This window comes from Micropterus salmoides, unplaced genomic scaffold, assembly GCF_014851395.1.
Source record: "Micropterus salmoides isolate LMB-PRFRI ecotype aquatic unplaced genomic scaffold, ASM1485139v1 Ms_hic_scaffold_20, whole genome shotgun sequence".
In the NCBI taxonomy this organism is placed as follows: Eukaryota; Metazoa; Chordata; class Actinopteri; order Centrarchiformes; family Centrarchidae; genus Micropterus; species Micropterus salmoides.
Window position 1 is genome coordinate 20,908,645 of NW_024041151.1, and position 24,774 is coordinate 20,933,418.

At 39.2% G+C, this 24,774-nt stretch overlaps 1 protein-coding gene across 5 annotated transcripts in view; it reads left to right on the forward strand.

Moving 5' to 3' along the window:
* The window catches only part of LOC119914774 (ankyrin-1-like), a 100,278-nt gene that overhangs the window by 43,947 nt on the left and 31,557 nt on the right, over window positions 1-24,774 (forward strand). For all 5 annotated transcript variants that reach the window (XM_038734273.1, XM_038734275.1, XM_038734274.1 and 2 more), the window contains exons 2-18: window positions 13,030-13,131; window positions 16,502-16,600; window positions 17,582-17,680; window positions 18,002-18,100; window positions 18,672-18,857; window positions 19,250-19,348; window positions 19,599-19,697; window positions 19,884-19,982; window positions 20,649-20,846; window positions 21,162-21,260; window positions 21,739-21,837; window positions 22,416-22,514; window positions 22,770-22,967; window positions 23,341-23,439; window positions 23,657-23,755; window positions 24,010-24,207; window positions 24,411-24,509. In XM_038734273.1, coding sequence (XP_038590201.1) covers window positions 13,030-13,131; window positions 16,502-16,600; window positions 17,582-17,680; window positions 18,002-18,100; window positions 18,672-18,857; window positions 19,250-19,348; window positions 19,599-19,697; window positions 19,884-19,982; window positions 20,649-20,846; window positions 21,162-21,260; window positions 21,739-21,837; window positions 22,416-22,514; window positions 22,770-22,967; window positions 23,341-23,439; window positions 23,657-23,755; window positions 24,010-24,207; window positions 24,411-24,509 — 2,070 coding nt within the window. The remainder of the gene's footprint in view (window positions 1-13,029; window positions 13,132-16,501; window positions 16,601-17,581; window positions 17,681-18,001; window positions 18,101-18,671; window positions 18,858-19,249; window positions 19,349-19,598; window positions 19,698-19,883; window positions 19,983-20,648; window positions 20,847-21,161; window positions 21,261-21,738; window positions 21,838-22,415; window positions 22,515-22,769; window positions 22,968-23,340; window positions 23,440-23,656; window positions 23,756-24,009; window positions 24,208-24,410; window positions 24,510-24,774) is intronic.

Sequence of the window (24,774 nt, forward strand, 5' to 3'; positions counted from 1 at the left end):
TCTTAGCACGTTGCTTCAGAGAAATATTATAAGAAGGACTCCACAAGCACCTGGTAAAAATAATTCCTGTAAAAATGTGTCCAGATTATAATCTGTAGTTCATATAAATGTGCTTCCTCAATGAAAATGTATGCGGCAGAGCTGTTAACCACTGTGAAGGGTGTTATAATAGTAGTGCAGAGCTTTTTGGTGGGGTTAATTGAGTTTTCATGAAGATATAAACAGAACAGCACATCAGCATCAACCCAAAAAAGATACATATAGATATGCAAACAAATAAAAAATAACAACGGATAATTGTCTGGAAATATTTCAATAAATATATGTAATAATAATATAATAATATATAATAATATATGTAATAATATATCTGTGTCATGTCTCATATAAATGTTACATTTTTGCCAGTTCTTTTTTATGTATACTCTCAAGATGTATGACATTTTTGTAATGGGAAAGATTTTACAGTGTGTTTACATTAAACCAATTTCTGCTAATGGCTTTCTGACTTGTTGCAAGTAAAACTTTAATCAAGTAGACATCTTCTTTCATCACAGCATCTTCATTGTTCCCAGGGTATGTCACAGTGCAGGTATTAGGGATTTCATATCCCCAAAATATTATTAACAACTGCATTAACATTTTGTCAATATATCAATATCTTTGTATAATTCCAGAAAATATGTGAGTGGTCAGCCTCCATGTTCCCACGCCGCCTACTGTTTATTTTGGGTGTTATAAAAAAGGGAGTTTGATTGTTCCAGCAGAATTCCCTCCATACTAATGAGTTTGTGGATGTACATTGTGTCTTACACGTTTGATACCATTCTTCCTTTGTTATTTGAATCATTAACTCATAGATCATTAACTCCAATGATTTAGTGTTGTCTCCCCCCTGCTTCCTCCCAGTTTGGGGTGTGTTCAGGTCATGTCTCCAACCATAAAGGTTTTCCACTTGTTTAGTCATGTATTTTTTAATTATGTAGTGATCCTGCATTGGGGGTGTAGACTTTTTCATAGCCGATATTTTTCAGTGCCATAGCAGAAAAGGCAAAGGTGTAATTAATAACATTCATAACCACTATATTCCATTTAGGTGTTGCCCTTCCCTTGTTGAACTGAGTCATCATCAAATTTATTAGTAATACCTGTGTTTATTCTGCAATAACATGTGTCAATTGTCTGAATTATGTAAACTACTCTCTCTAGACACTAGACACACTAGACCTTGACAAACTGTAACTAAAACTTACATATAATACAGATACAGGTACAGATACTGTACTTTTTATGAATACGAGTATCATTAGAGTAAAATGTATTAATATCTGGTTTCTAATAAAATATAAATATAGGAACCTTTTTTTTTAAAAATAGTTCTCTTACTATTGTAATCAAAAACATTGCTCCGAAGCTCAATTCTGAGGTTGTTCTATACATAGATTTCTTATAAATATAGCAGCTTCTGGTCAACCCATACCAATTTCAGGCTTACATAACAACTTCTGGTTAGTTCTGCCAAAATCTGGGTTAAGCCCCGCCCATTTCCAAGTACCGATACGGATACAGATAATTTAATTTGTTAAACAGATACAGATACTACATAGTCTTGCACTCGCTCATCCTTGGTTGGTATCGTGCATCTGTAGTTAATGGCTCAATTCCAAAATGACACTTTATTAAAAGGCAATTTCAGATATCAGTCCTGCTGGCAGGGAACTTGAATTCTGTTCAGACCACAGAGACGGGGCAGGGAGCCCAGAATGTCAGCACAGAGTGATGACGTCAGGAGCAGACTCTGAAGGACAGCTTTACCCAGCTTGCTTTGCCGGTAGTATGTCTGCAGTGCTCATAAATATTGAAAGGTTATGAAAAGAGAGAGAGAGAGAGAGGGGAGGCAAATTGGGGGAGAGAGATGCAAGACAACCAAGAAGATGAGGGAGACAGAGAGGTTGCAGGAGTGCGAAATGAGTGGATATGACGTGTAGCTGAACAAACGAACAAGTGCTTGTGAATCGAGGAGTTCAGATCTGTGCTGTGGGCAGAAAATGCGCCAAACCAAATCTGCGGGGTCACTATATATGACACAGAAACAACGTCTCTTGTTTTTAAATAAGACCCGACGAATCTTTCTTATATACTTAAACCTGCCATGTTTGTTTAGCATAATTGACAATCAAGTTGATTCTGATGAAAAACAATAACTAGACTACACTCTATATTATTATTTCTACAATGTCTCATGTCAAACAGGAAACATATGATACCACCAGTGCTACTGAGCTTAATGGCAGTGCAAGTAGTTCTGAATAAAATGACTGATAAAGTCATTTTGACCAAAGCTTAAATCTTTATTAACAGCCAGACAAGACATTAAGAGACAAAAACTACAAAACAGTTGATAGCATCACTTTGTGAGTTATCTAAACATGTAATGATAGAAAATACTTCTACTGTCTGAGTGTCTTTTTGGAAAAGTCCAGATGTCTCTGTCAATCTGTGCTGGTTTTACTGCTCACCACATCAGCGTGTAACTGGTCATTAAGGACTGATGGCCAGTCAGCTGGATCCTCTGGAGGAGTAGAAACTGGAGAGCCAGGCATGGTAGTAAGCACGATGGTACTGCTCTCCACTTCAGTAGGCCCAGGTAGACCTATGAGGGAGATTAACACGGAAAATAAGTAATTTTAGTAAGTTGGCATGTTCATACACTGGGTGTTCCTTGAGGTGAATAATTGTTTAGTTATCGTTGATGTAGGCCTGAACTAACCAGCACTGTCAGCTTCTTGGATGAAACCAATGATGGAGGTAGAGAACCTGACCTATCTGGTTTTGTAATGAACAGCTCAGCTCCAGAGATAGTATAGAAAAAAGATGCCTAAAGCTAATGCCTTAAATTGCAGAAGACCCATGTCCTAATAACACTATTAATGTAATCAACTGACTTTAATAATACGAGTTAATCCTATACTATGGTATAATATTAATACTATACTACGTTTATGCAGTTTGTAGAAATTGTGATGCTAATCGCGGTTAGCATGTTAGCAAGCTATAGCGTTAGCATTATTAATACCAGCGCAGCTAACTAAGGCTAATGTAAGACCTTTAGTACAGATTATCTAAAAATACAGGCATAGGAAAACGGAGCCTGTGGCCTTACGTACCTTTATCTTCTTGCCTCCTCTCTTCTGTTGTCTTTTTACATGTCCAGACAAATATGATCTTCTCTTGTCAGACATCAAGCCTGACAGACCCAGCATAACGAGTGATGTAGGTGATGTCACAGGTCACAGCTGATTTTCCAAAGTAACCTATATAACTAATTTAAATAACCACTATGCTTATTATGGTGCGTCATATAAAGAGCTGTCTTTCATTTTATTTTTATTATTTTACGTTTCTTTTTTCAGTGATTTTTTTCCACCACTAGCAAGCAGTGACTGTAGGGGGCGCTCTGCTGGCCACGGGGCCCTATGCCACCGCAATGGTCGCTTAGTGGCTGGGCCGATGTAACACCAAAATGTGCGACCTATCAGATTCTGTGACCCAAGTGGCAAGTTGAGCGGCAGAGGTTTTGTTGACGATGTGAAGCGGTTGCAGTGTGGTTGGGTTTAGGCACCAAAAGTACTTGGTTATGGTTAGGAAAACATCGTCGTTTGGGTGTAGTCACAGAATCTGATAGATCACAGATTTTGGTGTTACACCAGCTCTGTCACCATTGCTTCCAAAGATTAGTATGGTATGGAGTAATATCATGTACATGTGCACAAAGTGCATGTATATGAGTGTGCAGTAGTTGTGTTAAGTGCCTCTGTACTCACCCTCTTTGTGTGTGTTCTTGTGTGTTACTGCATGTATTTGTATGTATGTTGCTAGCATATTGTGTTTTAGACTTGACAGAATTTAAACCTACATATCAACATTATGTGTGTGTGTGTGTGTGTGTGTGTGTGTGTGTGTGTGTGTGTGTGAGTGTAAGATGTGCATGCAGTTAGACATCAATAGATATGTATGTATTCATATATAAATAAATAAGGAAAAGCATGCTCTGATTGTTGGGTTGCAGAAGCAGTGGCCTGACAGAGGCTATAAATATTTCAGATACTCTGTTTTAACATCGGGATAGAGAAGACTACAGGAAGATCCTCAGTTTGATGTGTCTCATTGTTTCACGAGGAAAGAGGAATTTTGGTGTGCAGCAAAATATATTCGTCTCAACAAATCATTTAATCTCTTATTCAGTCTTCAACTCTTGTTTTTATTTTTAAGATAAAAGAGCCGCTAATCTTCCGAAGGGCCATCAGTGTGTGATTGTAAAATGTCCGCATACTGCTCTGCGGGTTTAGTGAGGGTTTGGAGCAAACCACGCTAGGTGACATCAAACATCTTTATGAACCTCTCTCATTAGAAAGCTCCGTGCAGTTGATTAAAGTGCTTGTAAACTCATCTGACGTCTCACTTTTTGTTAGACCTAAGTCATAAGCAAACAGCCTTTGTTTGCCCAATCTGGAGAGCTTCAAAAAGCCACTCTGCAAAAAGTGTCTATCTTAACAACCCATTTTCTTTTAAATCCAATCTTACATTGTATTTTTTAAAGGAGACGTATTATACTTACAAAGTTCAAAAAAATAATTTTCTATCTTATACTGGCTCTTCATGTAGGCCTTCATTTCAGCCTCTGTCTGAAACAAGCTGTAGGCACGTGTACCAGGCTGTTGTTACCGCTGAGCGGTAGACAGACTGAACGTTGCTGTGCGGAGCAAATGAACATATATGGAATACCGGCTACGTCTGCCTCCATATGTAGTAGAACGGAGCCGTTGGCAGAAAAAGCTGTTCAAAACAGAGCGTTCAGAACAGGAGGAAATCTGAGATTTTGGCTCACAGGGATTGCTTTTAAATACTTTTACCTCATTATTTGAAGCTTGTCATGTTTAACATGAACATCCAACATTGTAACATTGTAGATAAGTCATAAAATATGGAACAGCATAATAGGTCTCCTTTAATTAGAAGGGTCATAACTATCAAACGCAGTCTTTGAATTTAAAAGTTGTCTCTTTTTTTCACATTTCCTGCATGTGTGCTTCTACCTGTGTTTAAATGCAGCATGCATCACTTGAATTGTGTGTCTGTTGAATGAGTAAAATAGGTACGCACAGCCCTAAATCTATGTGTTTGCAGAGTGCCATCTCACACTCACACACTCCTACCATCCATCCATCAATATTGGATCAACTCCCACTTTGTAGAGCCTGCTGGACTCTGGGACTATTGATTTTTCATTCTCAGGGCAATGACTTCATCTTGCCAGGCTTGATATGCTCTTGAATAGATCTTCACTTTCCTGGGCAGAAAAGTAAAATTATGACACCTCATTTATAAATCGAGGCTACTATCATTTGCATGTTACACAAGTGGTTTTGATACTGAAATGTTCGAAAAGCCTTCAGATTGTTATACGTAACACGATCACAATGTCACAGTTGTCTACCACATAGAAGAACCCAACAAAGCAGTCATCAATAATTGACAAAATTGTTACAACGATAAGAAAAAACAATATAATTTATTAACTAAATTAAATTGTCAAATGCTGATTTGATCTTCTTCCTTTTGTTCATACAACACTCTGTGTGTCACTTGTAATATATCACAGTTTTTTCTCAATTGCTAAGACACAATTCCTGGAACCACTCAGCATTTCCTCAAATCTTCACACACAATTTTTAAACCTCACACCCAACGGTACAAACATCTAATTCACAGTCCAATTCAAACATCACCCTAAGACAACACTCATAAGCTGTCAGATACACAGACTACTTTCATACTTTTCTCATAGTCCTATCACGTATGAGCACATGATGAATTAGTGTTGTTTTTGTTGTCCCTGTCCTCTTCCTTTTCCTCTCTGTTGTCTTGCAACTTCAGCATTGTTAGGATCCATTTCCCAAAGCACATGGACGTGTCTCTTGGCCCTATTTACAGTATTGATCCTGTAATTCTGATTGGTGCATTAACAATTTTGAGGCTAAGTGTGCACCTGTAAAGAGTAAAGTGTGCTCTTTCAGCGTAGGTTGTGGTGACTTGAGCTAATTATATTGAGAGCATGTGTTTGCTGAATGAATATATAGTGCAATTAATTATTTATTTGGCCACTTTTGTGTGGTTTTGCAGAAAGAGCTTTGAATAATGAAACATGTGGAAACAGGTGAACCGAGATCAGGTGTTTTATTGTGATACTGATCGGCGTTTTTCATTAACTCTGGGTCTTCCTGCCAGGGTAATATTCTACATTTAAAGGCCTAATTAGACGGAGTTGAGGAATGGCTTCAAGAACGGTGGAACCAAGTGGGAAATAAGAATCCTTGCCAGTAATGTTAGAAGTGATAAATTAGGTGACATGTTTTAATGTGAACAGCTCAGGTTTCAGCAGTGATGCTGCTAGTTTTAAAGGTTCCTTTCCCTGTATGTCTGTGGTGGAGCAGCCCCATTAACACTTCCAGAGTTTGGGCTTGATGTCCCACTAGAACAACCTTTGATAAAATGGCATGCAAAATGTGGCCTTTTTACACAGTGTTACATTTGTATGTTTATTGACACACATAAATTAACTCATGAGTGTGTCTTCATACACACGCATCTTCTTTTGCTTTTTTTACTCATACTCATGACTGTGTGATAGACTTGGCAGCAGGGGCCTACAAGGCTTCCACTCCTCTGCTTTCTGCTGTCAGAGCCTACAAATCATGTGTAAGGTAGCTTTGTGTGTAAATTTGCCTTCTACTGTGGGACTGTTAGACTTTGTGTCGGCCTATGTCTTATATGTGTGTGAGTTTGCTTTAGAATCTATCTGTCTTATGTGGTAGAAGTAGGTCTCTGTTTAAACCCATGAGGGTTCATTACTGTGATCCATCTCCCTCCCCGTTGGTGCCAACACTAAAATGCTGTGGCGTCAACACAGCTATTTTTAGTTTTGGTTTGTGTGTGTTTGTTGGTAATTCGTCTTGTGCATTTTGTTTAGCATTATGTGAATGAGTTTCGTGTTTACGCTCCCAATGACACCCTTTTTCTGTCTACACTTCTGTCTGTGACTGTGACTGTCCTACTCTGCTAGCTAGGTCTTTCTGTAGAGGTGGATTGGTGTCTGACTGAAAGATATTTGTCAGGATATAAAGACATTTTTACTTCTCTCTCTCTCTTTTCTTTGTTTTATTCTCTTCCCTCCTGGCTGCATCTCTTTCTTGATCCTCTTTTCTGCCTTCCCCTCTCTCCAACTGTCCAATTAATGATGTTAAAGAGCGAAACTGTTTGATTTAACCACGGGACCTTTAAAATACTATGATGTACTGTGTGTCTTTATTTTTAAGCATATCTTTATGCTGGTCATCTTCCCTTTCTGCTGATATCATGATACATTAAATTAATAATTAAAGATTTCACTTAATAAACATACGCTTAAACATATCCTCTGTCCAAGCCAAAAGTAGTAGTAATAGTAGTATAGTGGAGTAGATTAGTAATAGTAGCAGTAGATATCTCTAGATTAGTAATAGTAGTAGTAGATATCTCTACGAACACCTATGAAGTTACATTGCGAAGGAGATGAGATGCATGTTGAACTGTGAGAAGCAGTCTCAACTTGAAGTGACACAAGGACTCATTTCAAAATCAGAAGTGACAGGAGCTGTCACTACAATAAGTACACGTATCCAGTGTTCTGCCAATGACTTCTGTCAGAGCAGACCCACAGCACAGAAAACCATCAAATGCTTCCAGGACAGAGCGTTTGTGATGTTCAGAGATTGAATGTCTGTATATTCCCCTTTCCCAAAGTCCTGCCTATCATTGAAAACAATAGTGTGTGTGGGAGGAAGCCAGAGGCAAGTAGCCTGCTCTGAGGACAACAAAGTCAGTCCTGAAAAATACTAATATAAATGCTTATGAACACTTTTACCACTTTCTCAGATTGTCAAATCTTCCACTTACACCAACAACACCTTAAATCTCTAATAGCTAATATTTTGATCTAATCACCCTCTTTTCTGTGTAACTCAATGCCATATGTCTTTTAAATGGCTGTCTGTCACTTGTACTGGATTTGTGTATATGCACATATGGGTATTTTTCGTGTGTGTGTAAAATTTAGGTGACGATCATGGACAGGTACAGATAAAACTGATTAAATAGCAAACCTGAAATCAACTGCTTTAATTTTTTGGGAGCTTTTAATTTACCCGTGTGTCTGCAGTTATTGCAGTTTTCCTTTAATATTCTCTGCCTTGGTATTAATATCTGAAGTCTCTACCTATTCTGGCTTTTGTCATGTCTACATGGTTATTTTTGGCTCAGCATAAAGTATATGAGTCTGTGTTTCAGTGTGAGGATATTTAATCACACAGCACATGCTGACACACCAGGCTTAAGAACAAGAGGATCATAAAGTTCAAGAAACACAAAGAAAATAATACTGTATGCATGTCAGCATTATTCTACATTCGACACATTCTGTATGGGGTATAAAGATGTGAATACATCAACTGTATAAAGTTATATTTTAATTTTTTAATCAGGCCTGCCTTTCAATATATGTTAATGTAACATGTGTGATTTAAAGTGCTGCTTCGAGATCTCTTTTATTTTTCAGGTCGCTCTGGGAGTGAATGAACCACGGTCAATGTTCTTAGTTTGACAAAGTTCAGTCTATTGTCTTTCAGTTTACAACCCGGGTAGAGCATGTCTGTAGGCTTTAAGCCTTGAGATCTGTATCCTTGTCTATCTGTATCCTGGTGGGATGACGGTGAAGAAGCCTGGATGCTGTTCCACACACTGCAGGGATGACAAGGGATCGCTGATTCAATCAAAATACAAAAACACACAGAAGAAACTAAATGCATAAAAGTTAGGATTGTACACTATTCTTCTTCAAAAGGATATATCTTCTATCTTTAGTGTAACGGTAATGAGCAATTATCACGGTAGTACACAATATAGTATTATTAGTGGTGGGGTGGGAGGGGTGTAGTGGTGGCGATGGAACAGAGGATAGGAATAGCAATCTTTTTTGCATTCATCTCCAATTTGGTCAGTTTTGATAAAGAGGTATCAACGAAAATTTGCTGCTTCAGAGGTATATTTGGATCCTTAATAATTATTAATTTGTAAAAGGGAGTTCTTGTGCAATAGCTTGTGATGTTCTGTTTGCATAATATGAACATGTGTAGATCATTGTGTATGAATATATGCGATATGTGTTCTGCATTAATCAGTCATTAACCATTTGTCGTAAAGGCTATGTGTTTTAAGTTATCAAAGTCAAGCCTGTTTTCATGCTTATAAGTTTCTAACCTGCAAGTCAAATAAGTAATGAATCAGAGAAACCTGTTGCCTCATTTCAACCAGTTTACATGTTGCTTTTTTCTGTTTCTATGTATACCATTAACTGTCTGGTCTTGTCTTGGTGTTGTCTTGGCTGGTGTGTGTTGTCTTCTAGGCTCATGTGGGTCAGCGCTGACTTGTCCGTCAGGTCAGTATTGTGGGCTCTGAGAGGTTGGCTGAAGCCTAAGGAATATGGCTCTTTAATAACAGTAAATATGATGCTTGTATACATCCTTGTGTACAGTTTGCTTATTTCCTCAACACATTGTTTGTGTTTCCTCGTCAGCTGCAGTGGGGTTTCGTAAGGCTTTGCAAAAAATGTCATCTTCCTAAGTCTTGTAGTTATGTTTTTACTGATATTGGAAGGTGTGGACATCTCCCTCCAGACAACATTAGTGAATCAGTAGAATTTTTGAATATTTCAGTTGAAATTGGATAAAATAAAGTAGCTGACCCCACTGGCAGATTTTCGTTTTGATAAATAAAAAATTTAATAAAATCACTTGTTAGATGGCCTTTTTTTTGCACTGTGGTGGTTGTGTGTTGCTGTTGCTTTTTTTCATGTCTACGTGGTCATTGTGTTCGGGAAAGCTGCTCGTCATCGTGGCCTTGCTGGCAAGTTTCTTGTCACGTTCATTTGTGCTTTTCTGAGTGGTTGTGTCTGCTCTGACCTTTCTCCTTCCTCTGTATTCTAGTTGTAGACCTGTGTTTAGAATGTGCTGTTCTCTTAAATAGAGCTGTGTTAATATATGTTACTGTATTTTTAATTCAGACTATTGACATTTCATTTTTATTGTCTAGATTAGCGTGTGTGTGTTCACAGTAATGGTATGTATGTTTTTCCATTTTACTTGTGAGCTAGTCAAAATCTGTAAGATCTTGTCTTCTTCCCGGCAAATAGTGGAAATTATGCTTGACTTTATTCGTCTTGTAGAATCACTAGAAATGCTGCCCATGAAACTGACCTTGCACACAAACTGCTGCTTCCGACTGGCAAACCCTTATCTTCAAGAACTGTGCCTAGATGAGCTTGACAGCCGAATTTTAAAATTGAAATCTAATAACTAAAGAACATTCTCAAACTCAAAAAACCAGTTTAGTCATCCTAAATAAAAAAATATAAAGTGTGAAGGTGAGATTAAAATGTACTTCAAGATTTTCTGAGGTAAACATTAAGAGAGTGTGAAATCGAAAATCTGAAAACCCCGCACAGCAGCACATGATATTGGCTCAGTGGCTGTGAATCGGCTCAGTGCATCTCCTGTTTTCCAATCTACAATTCTTGACTACAGCAGTCACCTAAGGAAGTAAACTATGGGGTATCGTGTGAAATACTCTTCATGTCCACATTTTCACCTGTTCACTCACATGATATTTTAACACCTAAGGAACCCGAATACACTGTAAAGCACTTATTTTTGTTATGCTACTGATTTAATATTACGCATAGCTGAACAGTTCCAAACGTTCTACTCACAGGAATTTGTGATTCTACAGGAAACAAGTTAAGAAATATAGAAGAAAATACACGGATTGTGAAAATAGAAGGGGCACAGGTGAACATATTCGTATATTGACCCATTGAAACAAACAAATATTATATGTGGGGAAATAAAGTAGAATATGTGAGCCAGAGACAGAAGGGAAGTGGCCAAAATTCTACAGTATTAGTGAGGGGTTTCAGTGATCTGATTATTTGGTGTAACTGACACGGTGCTTACTAATAAAGTAGACGTGAACTGCCAGCTCTTATCTCTGTGATAGATGAAAGGAAGGATGGAGGGAGGGAGAGGTTAAAATAAAAGAGCTAGAAGGAACCGTAGAGACAGCAGTGGAAGGAGGGAAATGGATTCCAGCCTGACAGCAACATGAACACAAGCTGGTAGAGGATGAGTTTCTGGAAGGTCAATACACACACACACACGCACAATGACCAGCACTCATTAACAAACACATACTGCAGATGATACATGCACATGGAGAACTGGCTCATGAAGCAGCTGTGGCGGAGTCAAGACGAGGAGGGTTGCAGGTGGAGACTATAATCAGTAATACAGGACATATGAACACATCATAGCGCAGAAGAAGAGAAACATAAAAAGGAGTTCACTGTGAAATTTGAAATGGCTTTAGGCTGTAGAATGAGAGTCATAACATTCAATAATAAATTTATGCCGCTGAGCACGCGGCAGATGAAACGGCACACCGACTTTAAAGCTGCAATGTGAGGGAATCGAGAGTTGCCACTATCAGAAAAACAAGTGACCACATCTGTAAAGGTATATAGAGAAGCAAACCTTGAGACTTTGTACAGAATAACTTTAATTTTCATAAGCTGTTAATTAAAATATGAAATATTCATAAAGCGTTCTGAATAATGAGACACCTTAAATACACAATACCAACTGCTGAAGTCCAGTCTCTTTGTGCTCTCAGGCTAAGTAATGGCCAGCTCTCATGTCCAACGCTTCCCAGAAACTTAGTGATGGGCTGCAAGAAGACATTTTCAACAAATATCAGTTTATGAAACACCCTCCACAACGCCCACCCACTATATTGTTTTTCTAAAGCAAGATAATTCACAATAGAGACAGAACGTGAGTCTGGGCAGTCAAATGAAAAGTGCGGGAAATTATTTCTTTATAATCCTAACATTGAGAGGAGGAAGGTCCTCAGATGTTTGGGCAAAGCAAATGAACAGAAAATAATGGGAATAAATTGGAAGGAGAAACAAAATGCTGAAGGAAATAGGACTGGTGTGTGGACGAATATTCGTGTTCACAGAAACGAAAAACACTGGGCTGTTAATGCGTCGGCATAGATAAGACGTGAGGGGAGAAGGAACAAAAACATTCCTCAGTCATTAGAAAATTGCAGGCATATCTTTCAGAAATTCAGTATAATTAAACCATTTGAGAATCACAGCTCAGACAGATGCATCATTTTGCCGGTGACAGGAGGTGGAGGGAGGTCGGGTGTACAGTACATTATGCAGTGTTTACTCTTCAGGGCATTGGAAACATTTCATTGTGCAGGTCAGCCGTATTACACTATTGGCTGATGAATGAATTCAGAGGTGGGCGTGCAATCACTGATACACACTGAGACACAAACCACAGGAGCTTTTCTCTGAGATCAGACAGGCAGACAGCGGAGCTCGTGGCGGAGTGTGCTTGGCTATGAATGCCTGCCAAACTCACAGTGTGGGCGCAGCTTGACTGGAAGGAGTCTTAACATTTTTAGCCTCCAACAGAGGGCAGAGGGCCGATGAATGTAGTATCATGTTTTCTGCGTATAGTCTTGTCTCTTGCCTGATTGTGATTGTTACATTATTTTAACGGATTTAAATATCCTGACTGGTGCTTCTAGTGCAACTACATTTTGATATTGCAGGACGTGGATAATATTGGAGGAACAGCGGATTTTGAGCAAGTGTTTGCATATAGTTATAGAATTTGTGTATATTTCCGACTTGTTCGTGTTGCTATTTCTGTTCTGTTGTCTTTAGCTTGTAACTTTTGGTGGTGAAATGAATGTGTTTTGTCTCTGAACTGTATCTCTGTATTGGGTGTTGAGCTTTTATGTACTCAGAACATCAGTGTTGAACTGTATTTATATTTGCGTCCTCCTCTTTGTTCTTTGCAGGCTGATGCATCCACCAGCTTTCTGCGAGCCGCTCGTTCAGGGAACCTGGACAAGGCTCTGGATCACATCAAGAATGGACTCGCCATCAACATTGCTAATCAAGTAAGATATCGAAACAGCTATCGTGTCTGTGAAGGTTCTCAGTCATCCAGGTCAAAGTTATCCAAGGAATGTTTAAATCAAGGACACCTGCATTTGGTTGAAGATACTTGAAGACGTTTTGTTCCTCATCCGAGATTCTGAAAAAGTCTCTTGGACTTCTGTTCTTCAGAACTGAAGTAGTTTCTCGGATGAGGGACAAAACGTTTTTAATTATCTTCACGTCCAGTTGCCCTTTTAACCTTTTAACCTTAATTAAATTGTGGTTCACATCAGTGTCAAGTGTCACACTAAATCCAGTTACTTTTTTGTTTGTTGTACTTTTTTTCTTTAATGTAAAACATTTAAACTAATTTTTAAAAGCGCTCAGTGGCAATCATGTCTTCCCTTTATTTTTTTTATTTTTTTAATTTTGGATCTCTGTGGGTACATCGCTATTTGTAGGTTTTGTGTTTTAGTTTACGTGGTAGGCCAGTGGCTGGATGCCACAAGTCTTTGCAAGTTGTCTGGAGCAATCCATTCTGGAAAATAGACATTTAGAGAGAACTTTCTAGATGACAGATAAATTAAATGTGAATACAGTAATCTTGAATATTAACAGAGAAACATTACTCTGAATGAATAACAATCTGTTAGCTACACAAGTAAATTAACTCACGTCTAGGAAGAAGTTAGTTAAATTAAATAGTCAGTAGTGCTGCTAATTCCATACACACAATATTAGCAGGTCGAACATGAGAACGTTATTATGTTAGCTGTTAATGTTCCTTAGGAGAAATTTCTAATGGTGCTGGATGACATTTTTAAATTCGTTACCCTTTATAAGCTCTTTTCTTTAAAACCACCCTCAAATTAATTAATTCATGGCCAAAGGCAGCATATTATAAAAAGTAAAGAGTTTTGTCTGGTTTCACTGGTCCCTTTGCTCAGTGCTGTTAGACCAGTAATACACACTTTTTGCTCAGATCTTGATAATCAAAAAGTCTGATATTCTTAGCGAAGATGCTGGATATAATCCTGATGCCAAATTTCAAAACTAAAGAACATACCCAAACTGTCTTCAAATAGTTCTCAGATTCTACTTTACTAAAATATCTATACTCCAAATTGTCCCCACTGTGGGAAAGTAAAAGGCTTATCCCTCAGCAAGAACATCATGATTATGAAATTGACTGAATGGAGAATGGAACGTCATTTGGACTTGAACGCACCACATATTGTCACTGTATTCTCAGTGGAATGTCCTTCTGCAGTATCAGCGAAGGGTGTAAAATAAAAGACCAAAAAAATAAAATATTCATTACTCCTAGACCCCCTGATTCTCTATCTTTGTGTAAAGTGGTGTGCATAAATAATTAAGTACATTATATTATAGTTCCCTCAATCTTCAGCCCTACTGTGTGCTCTCTTATACCTTGTTGCATCATGACCATAACACAACAAATTCAGGCGATTGAATGTCACGAGACATAAATGTGTGTGGTTTGGACACACACACTAGCATGCTGGAATGTTGTTGTGTTACGGATGGTTGTGGAGGCTGAGTGATGTTTGGTGAATGAATGGACAAGTGCTTTTATACACAGACAAAACACTGCCAGTGAGATGGATGTGTGTGGGCATTAAGAATGAACACCCAACTCCGTCAGTCTGTGTCATACCATTGATGCCATCAACACACACATGCGCCAGACAGAGAGAGAGACAGAAGATTAGATATGTACGATAGATGACTTTTGAAATTGGAGGAAATGTACACTTTGCACAATGTTCAAGCGTTGTTAACATCTGTGTATTAAGATGCTAATCAACTAGAAAAACATGTCTTGACATGATCTACAATAATTTCATTTAATTTCCTTATGCAGTTCTTTCTTCCTTTCTAAGGGTTTGGGACTGTTTACCATTATATTGATGGCTTTTTACTGAGGACTGAGGCAAGGGCAGAGATGGTCTTTTTATATGTGATTTATGTAATTCTGCAGCAATAACCTGTCCTTGCTAAAGCTACAAGCCTGCAGGCTCTTGTTGGTTTACGCTCTCCCTCTCTTTACCTGGTTTATTGATGGCATCTAACTACTTAACATTATTCTATTAACATTGTACTATTGTCTTTAACTGTGTATGCATAAATGCATATAATTCACAAATATAGGTGTTTGTCAAGGGGGTGGAAATGGGCACTGGAGGTGTTATTTTTGTGTTAGAAACAAATCTGAATCTTACTTTGTATTTGTGTTAGTCCCATGTCTGCACAGCAGACGTTCACAAAATACATTTAACAGTGTGTGTAATTGCCTCTGATACACAATTAGTTTCCCATCACACTGCGCATGCTCGCAGAGAGGCTCTGTAACCCATTTGAATTGAGTGGCACCGCAGTCCCGTGACCCTGTACGCAGGATAAGCGGTTGACGGTGGATGGAATGGATGGAGTGGTGATGGTGCACATAAGATGCTTGCCTTTGGTGTGGGAGACCTGGGTTCAATTCCCACTGTGAGACATCCACCAATGTGTCCCTGAGCAAGACACTTAACCCCTAGTTGCTCCAGAGACGTGCGACCTCTGATATGTAAATGGATGGCACCGCAGTGTGATGTGCTGCCTGAGAAACAGTGTGGATAATAGAGACTCCTGGTGGCCAGAGTGGTTACAGCAGGCAGGTTGCATCTCAAACTGCTAATAACACATGTAGCCAGCCAGAGAGACAGACAGACAATGTTGAGATAAAACAGTTGTCTGCCAGCCCCACTCCCCTGATATCCTTCTTCCTCATCAGCCTTATCAGGTTGTTCATTTTGTCAGAACTGAGTCCTCCTGCTGCCATTTGGGTTTATCGGTTATTTTTAGAGATACAGTAACTAGACGAGTGATGTTCTGCACAGCTGGAGAAAATGGGCATATGCTGCAGTGCTTACAGGGGCATGAGACTGAAGGATGCAGTGTTGCTTTTCCTTATCTTTCCAAAATTTTCATCAGTTAAAGTGGCTTAATTTAAACAGATGGAATATGTATGTTCAGCAGCAGAGGTGAAACACATTACACTCTGGTTTCTTACTACTACACTACTAGCACATTTTGGCAATTTTGAAAGGTCCTGAGATACTTTATGTCAATGGTTGTGGCCAATGATCAAGGCCAAGGAGAGGACAAGGCCAAAGGTAACCATGGATTATTAACAGGATTACTATACTATTGCTGAAGCTTTACGATAAAGACAGTCATATGTTTAATCAAAGGTTTAATACTTGATTACAATAAATAATTAATACTTTAACATGAGTTGGCAATAACTTTTCAGGGAACATTGTATCGCATCGGTGTATGTTTCTTTTAACTCTAATGTGACTACATCTCTGTTTTCTCCCTAAGAATGGTCTCAACGGGTTACACCTGGCCTCTAAAGAAGGTCATGTCAAAATGGTCCTGGAGCTCCTACATGCTGGCATTGAGCTGGAAGCCACCACCAAGGTACTTTGTTATCTATGTATGCTTACTAATCTAAAATAACACTTTATACTGAACTGAAGTAAATAAATAGCTTTTAACTGTCACAACTGGACTGCAACTTTAGCAAAACTAGCATACCTGTAACCACCATACCAGCTACATATATTCACTGAGAAACCTTTCTATAGCAGTAAGAAATTTTTTAAAACAATAAATGTGCTTTAACTACAGGTTAATTGCACTGACCAAGAAACAAAGTTAAGTGAGGTTTCGGATTATGTCCCCATACCCACAGTAACTCAGTCTCACAACTGCCTGCATATGCACGGTACGAGAGGAGAGGGATAGCTGCTGACTAAGATTACTCTGAGCAGCATGTTGGGAAATAAATTAACCTATGGTAGGCCTATAATAGACTTTTGTATATTTCCCACTTTCCCACTGATTGTCATACTCTGGTTGGACATAATCTTTCAAAGTGTATAAATGCATTGGACTTCTAGTAGAGAACGAGAGCTGTTAACTGTTTGTTTACCAAATACAGTGACTAGACACTGATGGACAACAGTGGGTATATTTAAGTTTGTGGATCAAAATTATTGCTAGGGACAATTCAATAGTAGCTTGATATTGGTATGTCCCATCCTGACTAAATTCTACGCCCTTGAAAAAAAGTATGTACTAAACCTAAAAAAGTTGTGACACTTTCATCGTCATAGTTTTATAGATAGATAGATAGATAGATAGATAGATAGATACTTTATTTATCCCGAGGGTAATTCAAGTTTTATCTTCTATGATGAATGAATACACTACACTAGCTGGATCTCACTGTTGAGTTCTCAGTGTAGAGATCTAGGCCATTAGGTTGCAGTCGTTTTCCTCTCTTTCATTCACCTTTTCCACTCTCTCTTTCGGTGTGGTTTTGTGTGTGTGTGTGTGTGTGTGTGTGTGTGTGTGTGTGTGTGTGTGTGCGCGTGTCTATGTGTGTCTGACCTCCAGAAAGGGAACACCGCTCTCCATATCGCTGCGCTGGCAGGGCAGGAGAAAGTGGTGGCTGAGCTTGTCAACTATGGTGCCAACGTCAATGCCCAGTCACATGTGAGTCACTTCAAACTGTGAGCAAGAGGAGAGCGCGTGAGCTTAGTCTGTGTGTATGTGTGCATTTGTGTCTTCCTTGTATATGTGACACACCTGCTAAAGAGTTGTCCATATATGTACATAGAGCATCTGGAAGGACTAGTTTGTGCTTGTGAAGACAAATACCTGTTCATTTTTTATTTCTCAAGTCAGCTCAGTCTCAAATCCATGTATGTATGCAGATGTGTGGTGTTTTTTTTGTAATCTTGTAATATGGATCGAGGCCCATATTATTGTGTTTGTGTTTATGTAACTTTACATTATGTATTTGTGCCCTAACAGAAAGGGTTCAGTCCTCTCTACATGGCAGCACAGGAGAATCACCTAGAGGTAGTCAAATTCCTGCTAGAGAACGGTGCCAATCAGAGTCTCCCAACCGAGGTACGTGTCTCTAAGTTTCTCTGTTTGTCCACATTAGTCATACCGATTATTATTAATTATCTCCTTAAACATCAAGGGTGTCTGCGTGCTATCGCTCGTTGCTTGAAAGGTACTGTGAGACCCTAGGTGGTGTACCTTAGCTAAATAAAGTAGTTTAGTAAAGTGAAACACTGCTAGTAAATGTTATTTTCTTTTTACAGAGGGCTCAAATAGACTCCATCAGAGGGTTGAGATTGTGTTCCATTGTAAAAGAAAATTCTCTTATCAAGTCATTTTGTCCATTATTGACATCCTTACCTCATATTTTCTTGAAACAGGCAAATTACCTGCAAATGACAAAGCTGTAATTTGTGCCAGCCATAATAATGAACATTATATAATCATTTTCTGACGGACACGAGGTCCTTTTCTAGGTTTCCGTATCCCTCTGCTGACCTTTTACCTAATAATCTTTAATAACTGAACCCTGTTCTCCATTTTTTTCTCCTTTATGCCACTTGCTGACCTCCCTAAATCCTCTCCTTTTCTTGTCATCTCTCCACCTCGTTCACTTTTTGTCCCACTGTCTCAGGATGGCTTCACCCCCCTGGCAGTAGCCCTCCAGCAGGGCCATGAAAATGTTGTGGCACTCCTCATCAACTATGGCACCAAGGGCAAGGTCCGCCTCCCTGCGCTGCACATCGCTGCGCGAAACGACGACACACGCACCGCCGCAGTGCTCCTGCAGAACGACCCCAATGCTGATGTTCTCAGCAAGGTATACACTCACTGACAGTGGGTGTACTGGTGTCATGGTTTACTTAGCGTACTATGACAATACAATATTTTACTTAGAGTACTATGACAGTACAATGCAGTCAAAAAGAAAAAAATGAACAAAAAACAAATAAACTAATTCAATTGCAATGCCATTTAGATTACTTAAAATAAAACGCTCCAAGCAAATACTTATCAAAAGAAAATGCTGTCTATAATAAAACATAATTTTCAAAACACACTATAAAAAAATATTGTGGGCTGTTCTTTCTGACTTCATGTCCCTGAACTATTTCATTTGTGACATGCACATTGTTGTAGTCTTGTTTTTCAATAGTGAAATAAATAGTTTTTAACTATCCTTATTTACCCATTGTGTCTCTTTCTCTGTAGACTGGTTTCACACCACTCCATATTGCAGCCCACTATGAGAATATGAGTGTTGCCCAGCTGCTGCTGAACAGAGGAGCCAATGTAAACTTCACCCCCAAGGTCAGTTTATCTCAGCTGTAGGATCAAAAATTACATTTGAGACGAATAAAGAATGGGGTCCAAACATTGTGTGTTAAGAGGGAAAAAAAGGATACAGGAATCTTAACAGATACATTTCCCCAATAAATGTATTTTTTTTCAGTGCAACAGCTTCCATTATACATTTGTCTTGTCATATTTTGAAGTAATCTGGAGACTTGATGCAATGATTACAAAAGGCGCTGACATATTTCTTTCCCTACTTTTCTAGAATGGCATCACGCCCCTTCATATAGCCTCCAGGAGGGGCAATGTGATGATGGTCAGACTACTCCTAGACAGAGGAGCACAGATTGATGCCATAACTAAGGTAGAGTATTGTTCCTCTCCGCTTTGGCATTTTGTCACTCATGCATGCTTAATGTCTTCCCAATATCTACCCCCTCCCCCATCTGTCGTCCTCCCTGCTGATCTGCTCATTTCTGCCTCTTCTGTGGTTTAAAACGTTTCCACTCTAACTGTCTCTCTCTCTCTTTCTTTACTCATCTCTGTGTAGGACGAGCTGACTCCTCTTCACTGTGCAGCCAGGAATGGCCACGTTCGCATCCTTGAGATCCTGCTGGAACACGGTGCTCCCATCCAAGCTAAAACCAAGGTAGATGAATTAAATAAAATGCTGCACTTTCTGTGGCTGTCTTTTAGCTATTATTGTCCTTGGGAGCTCTGTAATAAGCAGTGATCATTGGGGTTTACTGTTAAGTACTGATTTTGACTTTGTAAATCTTACATTCATTTAGCTGATGCTTTTATCCGAAGCAACTTACAATTGCTATATATCTCAGACGTCGCACGCCTCTGGAGCTCAGGGACACAATGGTGTCTCACAGTGTATTCGAACCCGGGTTTCTCACGCCAAAGGCATGTGTCTTATCCACTGCTCCATCACCACCCACCAAAGCTTACGAAACAATCTAACTTCTGAGTGAGATTTCATTAGAAAATCAACATAAAAACCATCTTGCTAAATGCGTATACACTTCCCTCCAACTTCAGCTAATTAGCTAAAATTAAGATGCCTGAGATGTTGGTCCGTTTACTGAGCATCCTAGATCTGAGCCTCATTGGCCATGGATGTGCATGCTGTGCGCAGATATTATTGCCACAAGACATTGCCAGTTGTATTATCTGCAAGTAATTTTAGCACAATGTGTTGATTATATCCCCTCTCAAGACCCATACTCTGCTTTCCTGAAGGCAAGCAACTGAATCTTATTGGCTACTTTCCTGCCTCTGTCTGTGTCCCATTCTTTCTCTCTTACAGAACGGTTTGTCCCCCATCCACATGGCAGCTCAGGGTGATCACATGGACTGCGTCAGGCAGCTACTGCAGTACAGCGCTGAGATTGATGATATCACACTGGACCATTTAACCCCTCTTCATGTAGCAGCCCACTGTGGTCACCATCGGATGGCCAAAGTCTTACTGGACAAGGGGGCCAAAGCCAATGCACGTGCTCTGGTAGGTTTGTTGTTGTGTGTTTATTTTAGATTTAATGTATATGTCTTATGTCTATCAGGATCTTCATGTTCATGTTTATAAAGGGCGTGCAGATTTAGTTTTATTTAACTGAAGACGTGCAAAGGCTTTAAAGGAAAATTAATCTTTACTTTAGTGCTATAGTCTGTATTTATATAGTGCACCACATCAAACAAGCAAAACATCATTTTGAAACATTTTTAACCTGTAGTACAATGAATAGGCTTAAAGCGATTGTGACTTCAGGACTGTCCTCATTTGTGGGGTAGTTGTGAACTATTTTCTCCGTGTTTCCAGAATGGCTTCACACCTCTCCATATTGCTTGCAAGAAGAACCACATGCGGTCCATGGACCTGCTGCTGAAGCATTCTGCTTCCCTAGAAGCTGTCACAGAGGTGAGACAATGTGACCTCCAGGGACAGAGTCTGAAAATGAACAAATATCCACTGCTCTGGCGTAAAGAAAAGCTTTCACCCAAGTGGCATTCATAAAACATTTGTTGTCTTTTGTAACAAGCATATGTTTGCATTAGTTTTCTATTTACTTTGTCTCTTCACATTTAAAGTAAAGCAATGGTAAAACATGTGTAGCTTATAAGGCTTTGAAATGACAAAGAATCTGCTACATTTTCACATTGATATAACCCCTGTGTAATACCAGTGTCATCTGTCTTAAAGTTTCAAATTTACAAATTGTCTGATTATTAATAGGAAATATCCATAATGTTGTCCTCCGCTGTCCAAACTGCTGGAGCAAGCACTGACACCAGTCCACTTATACCAGTCTGTGGCTAATGATCTAGAAAGTCGACATCTCTGTAAAGCGCTGATATTGAGCCTTGATGACCGTCTTTGTCTGTGTTTGTGTGTGCAGTCTGGTCTCACTCCTCTTCATGTAGCAGCATTCATGGGCCATCTGAACATAGTGAAGAACCTGCTCCAGAGAGGGGCCTCACCTAATGCTTCCAATGTGGTGAGAACTGCTCTTCTACCCCAAAAGTCCATCTTAATTTCTTTTAGACCTCTTTCAACATTGAGTGAATTGGTTTCCTGTACTTGTTTTTGTAATCCAAGTTCAGATATAACAGAAAATGTTACAACTCTGTGTTCACATTTTTAAGAGAGAATTAATTCCTCACTGAATTAAATAATTAATTACTTGAGAAGATTCATTTCATAGGTCACAAATTCAACAATTAGCTGTAGACGGATTAAGTCTTTCTTTCTTTGCCAGCACAGAAAGCTGTTCATGATGAATGAACATGAATTGTTTCTAAATTACTGAAATTAATAGACTGGTCTGGACTATGAGCGCCGATATGAACAAGGTATATTTAAACAAGGTTAAAGATTCAAATTAAATAAAAGTTCTAAAAAATTATGATACATTAAATATTAAAATTATAAATCGTGTTTTTTGTCAATGGGCTAGAATATGCAAGAAGTACTTGGTTTAGAAATTGAACCTGTCATTGTCCAGCAATATGTAGTAAAAAACAATATAATGTAGCTTGTGAGTGACCTGTATTCCTGTATTTTTATCTACACCAGAAAGTGGAGACTCCCCTCCACATGGCCTCTAGAGCAGGACACTGCGAAGTTGCTCAGTTCCTGCTGCAGAACGCAGCCCAAGTGGACGCCAGGGCTAAGGTACGAGCTGTGTAGTCTTACTTTAGTTTTTAATGCATGTTTGTATCTGTAGCTGCCTTTCAGTTTTTCATGAGGAGGTCAATGCTGCCTTTTAATCTGCAGGAAACATTAAGCCCACCTCAGATACAGAATGCAATATCAGTGGCAGATTTGTTTGAGTGGCTGACTTTTAGCATGACTTCATTACCCAGTGCTTAATGATACCCTTTTCCCTATTTAAAAAATAAATTTATCTCTTTTTTTCCTTGTGTCCAGGATGACCAGACACCCCTACACTGTGCGGCCCGTATGGGCCACAAGGAGCTTGTCAAGCTGCTCCTTGAGCACAAGGCCAACCCGGACTCGGCTACAACTGCAGGCCACACGCCTTTACACATCGCTGCACGTGAAGGACATGTCCACACTATTCGAATCTTGTTGGATACTGGGGCACAGCAGACCAAAATGACAAAGGTGGTGGCCATGAGAGGGGGGAATAGTCACATCTGAATTAATCAATGACTGCATTAGGCACTGCTGTAGTAAAGGCAAACATGGGTTACATTATGCTTGGAGGCATTACTTACTGTAATTTCTTAGACATTTGTATTTAGGACCTGTCCAGTGCAAATGCAATTGTAGTTTTCCCACCTAAAGAGCACTTCCTGGTTTATTTTATGCTTTATTATAATAAATCTAGTTATCTCTAATTTCTGTCATCTTCCTCCACATCCTTTTTTTCATTTTATCACACAGACTGAGTTTTATTGAGAAAGCGAACCTGTATAAGCTACAATAATGACAAGCATGGGATATGTCTGTGATTTTATTTTTTTCTTCTGAGCAGAAAGGCTTCACTCCCCTCCATGTGGCCTCTAAATATGGGAAGGTTGACGTGGCTGAGCTCCTTTTGGAGAGAGGAGCCAACCCTAATGCAGCTGGGAAGGTGAGACAATGCGTGCGTAGTCCAGCTCCCTGAACAACACAAAAACAAATAAAGCACATTTTACAAGGCTGTGAAGAGCCTGCATAGAGATGACGTTGGGATATCAGTTGATTGATAGATTATCATGGTATGTGTTTCATATATACGTGTTTCTGTGTGTTTTTGTGTATGTGGATGAGTTTATACGTGTGTACATGTGTATGTGTGTGTTTAACAGAACGGTCTGACACCCCTTCATGTGGCCGTCCATCACAACAACCTGGATGTTGTTAAACTCCTGGTCAGCAAGGGAGGATCTGCACACAGCACTGCCCGAGTAAGATGCTCACATATGTGTGTGCACATACTCACAAAGGCAGGCCAACACAGCATGCCATCCCATCACTGACACACATACCAAAACAGGTCAAATGAGTGTGTGAGACTTAAACATACAGTTAACTTACATGACAGTCTTTGTACTCAGAAACACTCTCTCATGTCAGCGTTCAAGTTTTAATCTAAAATTAGATATGAACAGCGTTCAAAAAAGTAATTCTTGCGTGTGTCTGTCCTTGTTTCTCGCTACAGAATGGCTACACTTCCCTGCACATAGCAGCCAAGCAGAACCAAATCGAGGTGGCCAGTTGTCTGCTGCAGAATGGGGCAACCCCCAATGTCGAGTCCCTTCAAGGCATCACGCCCCTACACCTGGCTTCACAGGAGGGTAGGCCGGACATGGTGGCCCTGCTCATCTCCAAACAGGCCAACGTAAATCTTGGAAACAAGGTATATTGGATCCAAACGTATCAATCCCAGAGAGGGAATCTTGACTTATGTAGCTTTTCACCTTTAAAAAATGATTGCTATACCTTTGGGAAAAGTTTTATGGTTATCAGAATATATAATACCAAACAAATTAACTATACCCTGAAAATACTGTTTTCAAGAAATGTTCACATATACTCCTGTCCATTCTTTTTGTCTTTAAGAATGGATTGACCCCTCTGCATCTTGTGGCTCAGGAAGGGCATGTGGGAATAGCTGACACACTGGTCAAACAAGGGGCCTCTGTTTATGCTGCTTCACGGGTAAAACTACTCTTGAAACCATCAATCCATTTGATAACGAAGAAGTGGATAGCAATTTGATATAATTTAATTTCTCTTTTAAACAAATTAATGATTGTCCATAAATATTTAATTTACTCATCACACTAGCTCTTTAAGTAGCTCTTTTAAAGGAATGCAGAATCATTTCTCAGCTTGTTTAATGTTTACACGTGTTTATACAAGATCCAAGCTGTCTTCAAGGAGGCATTAGTGAAGCTGCTGAACAACAGCCAATTGTCTCTCT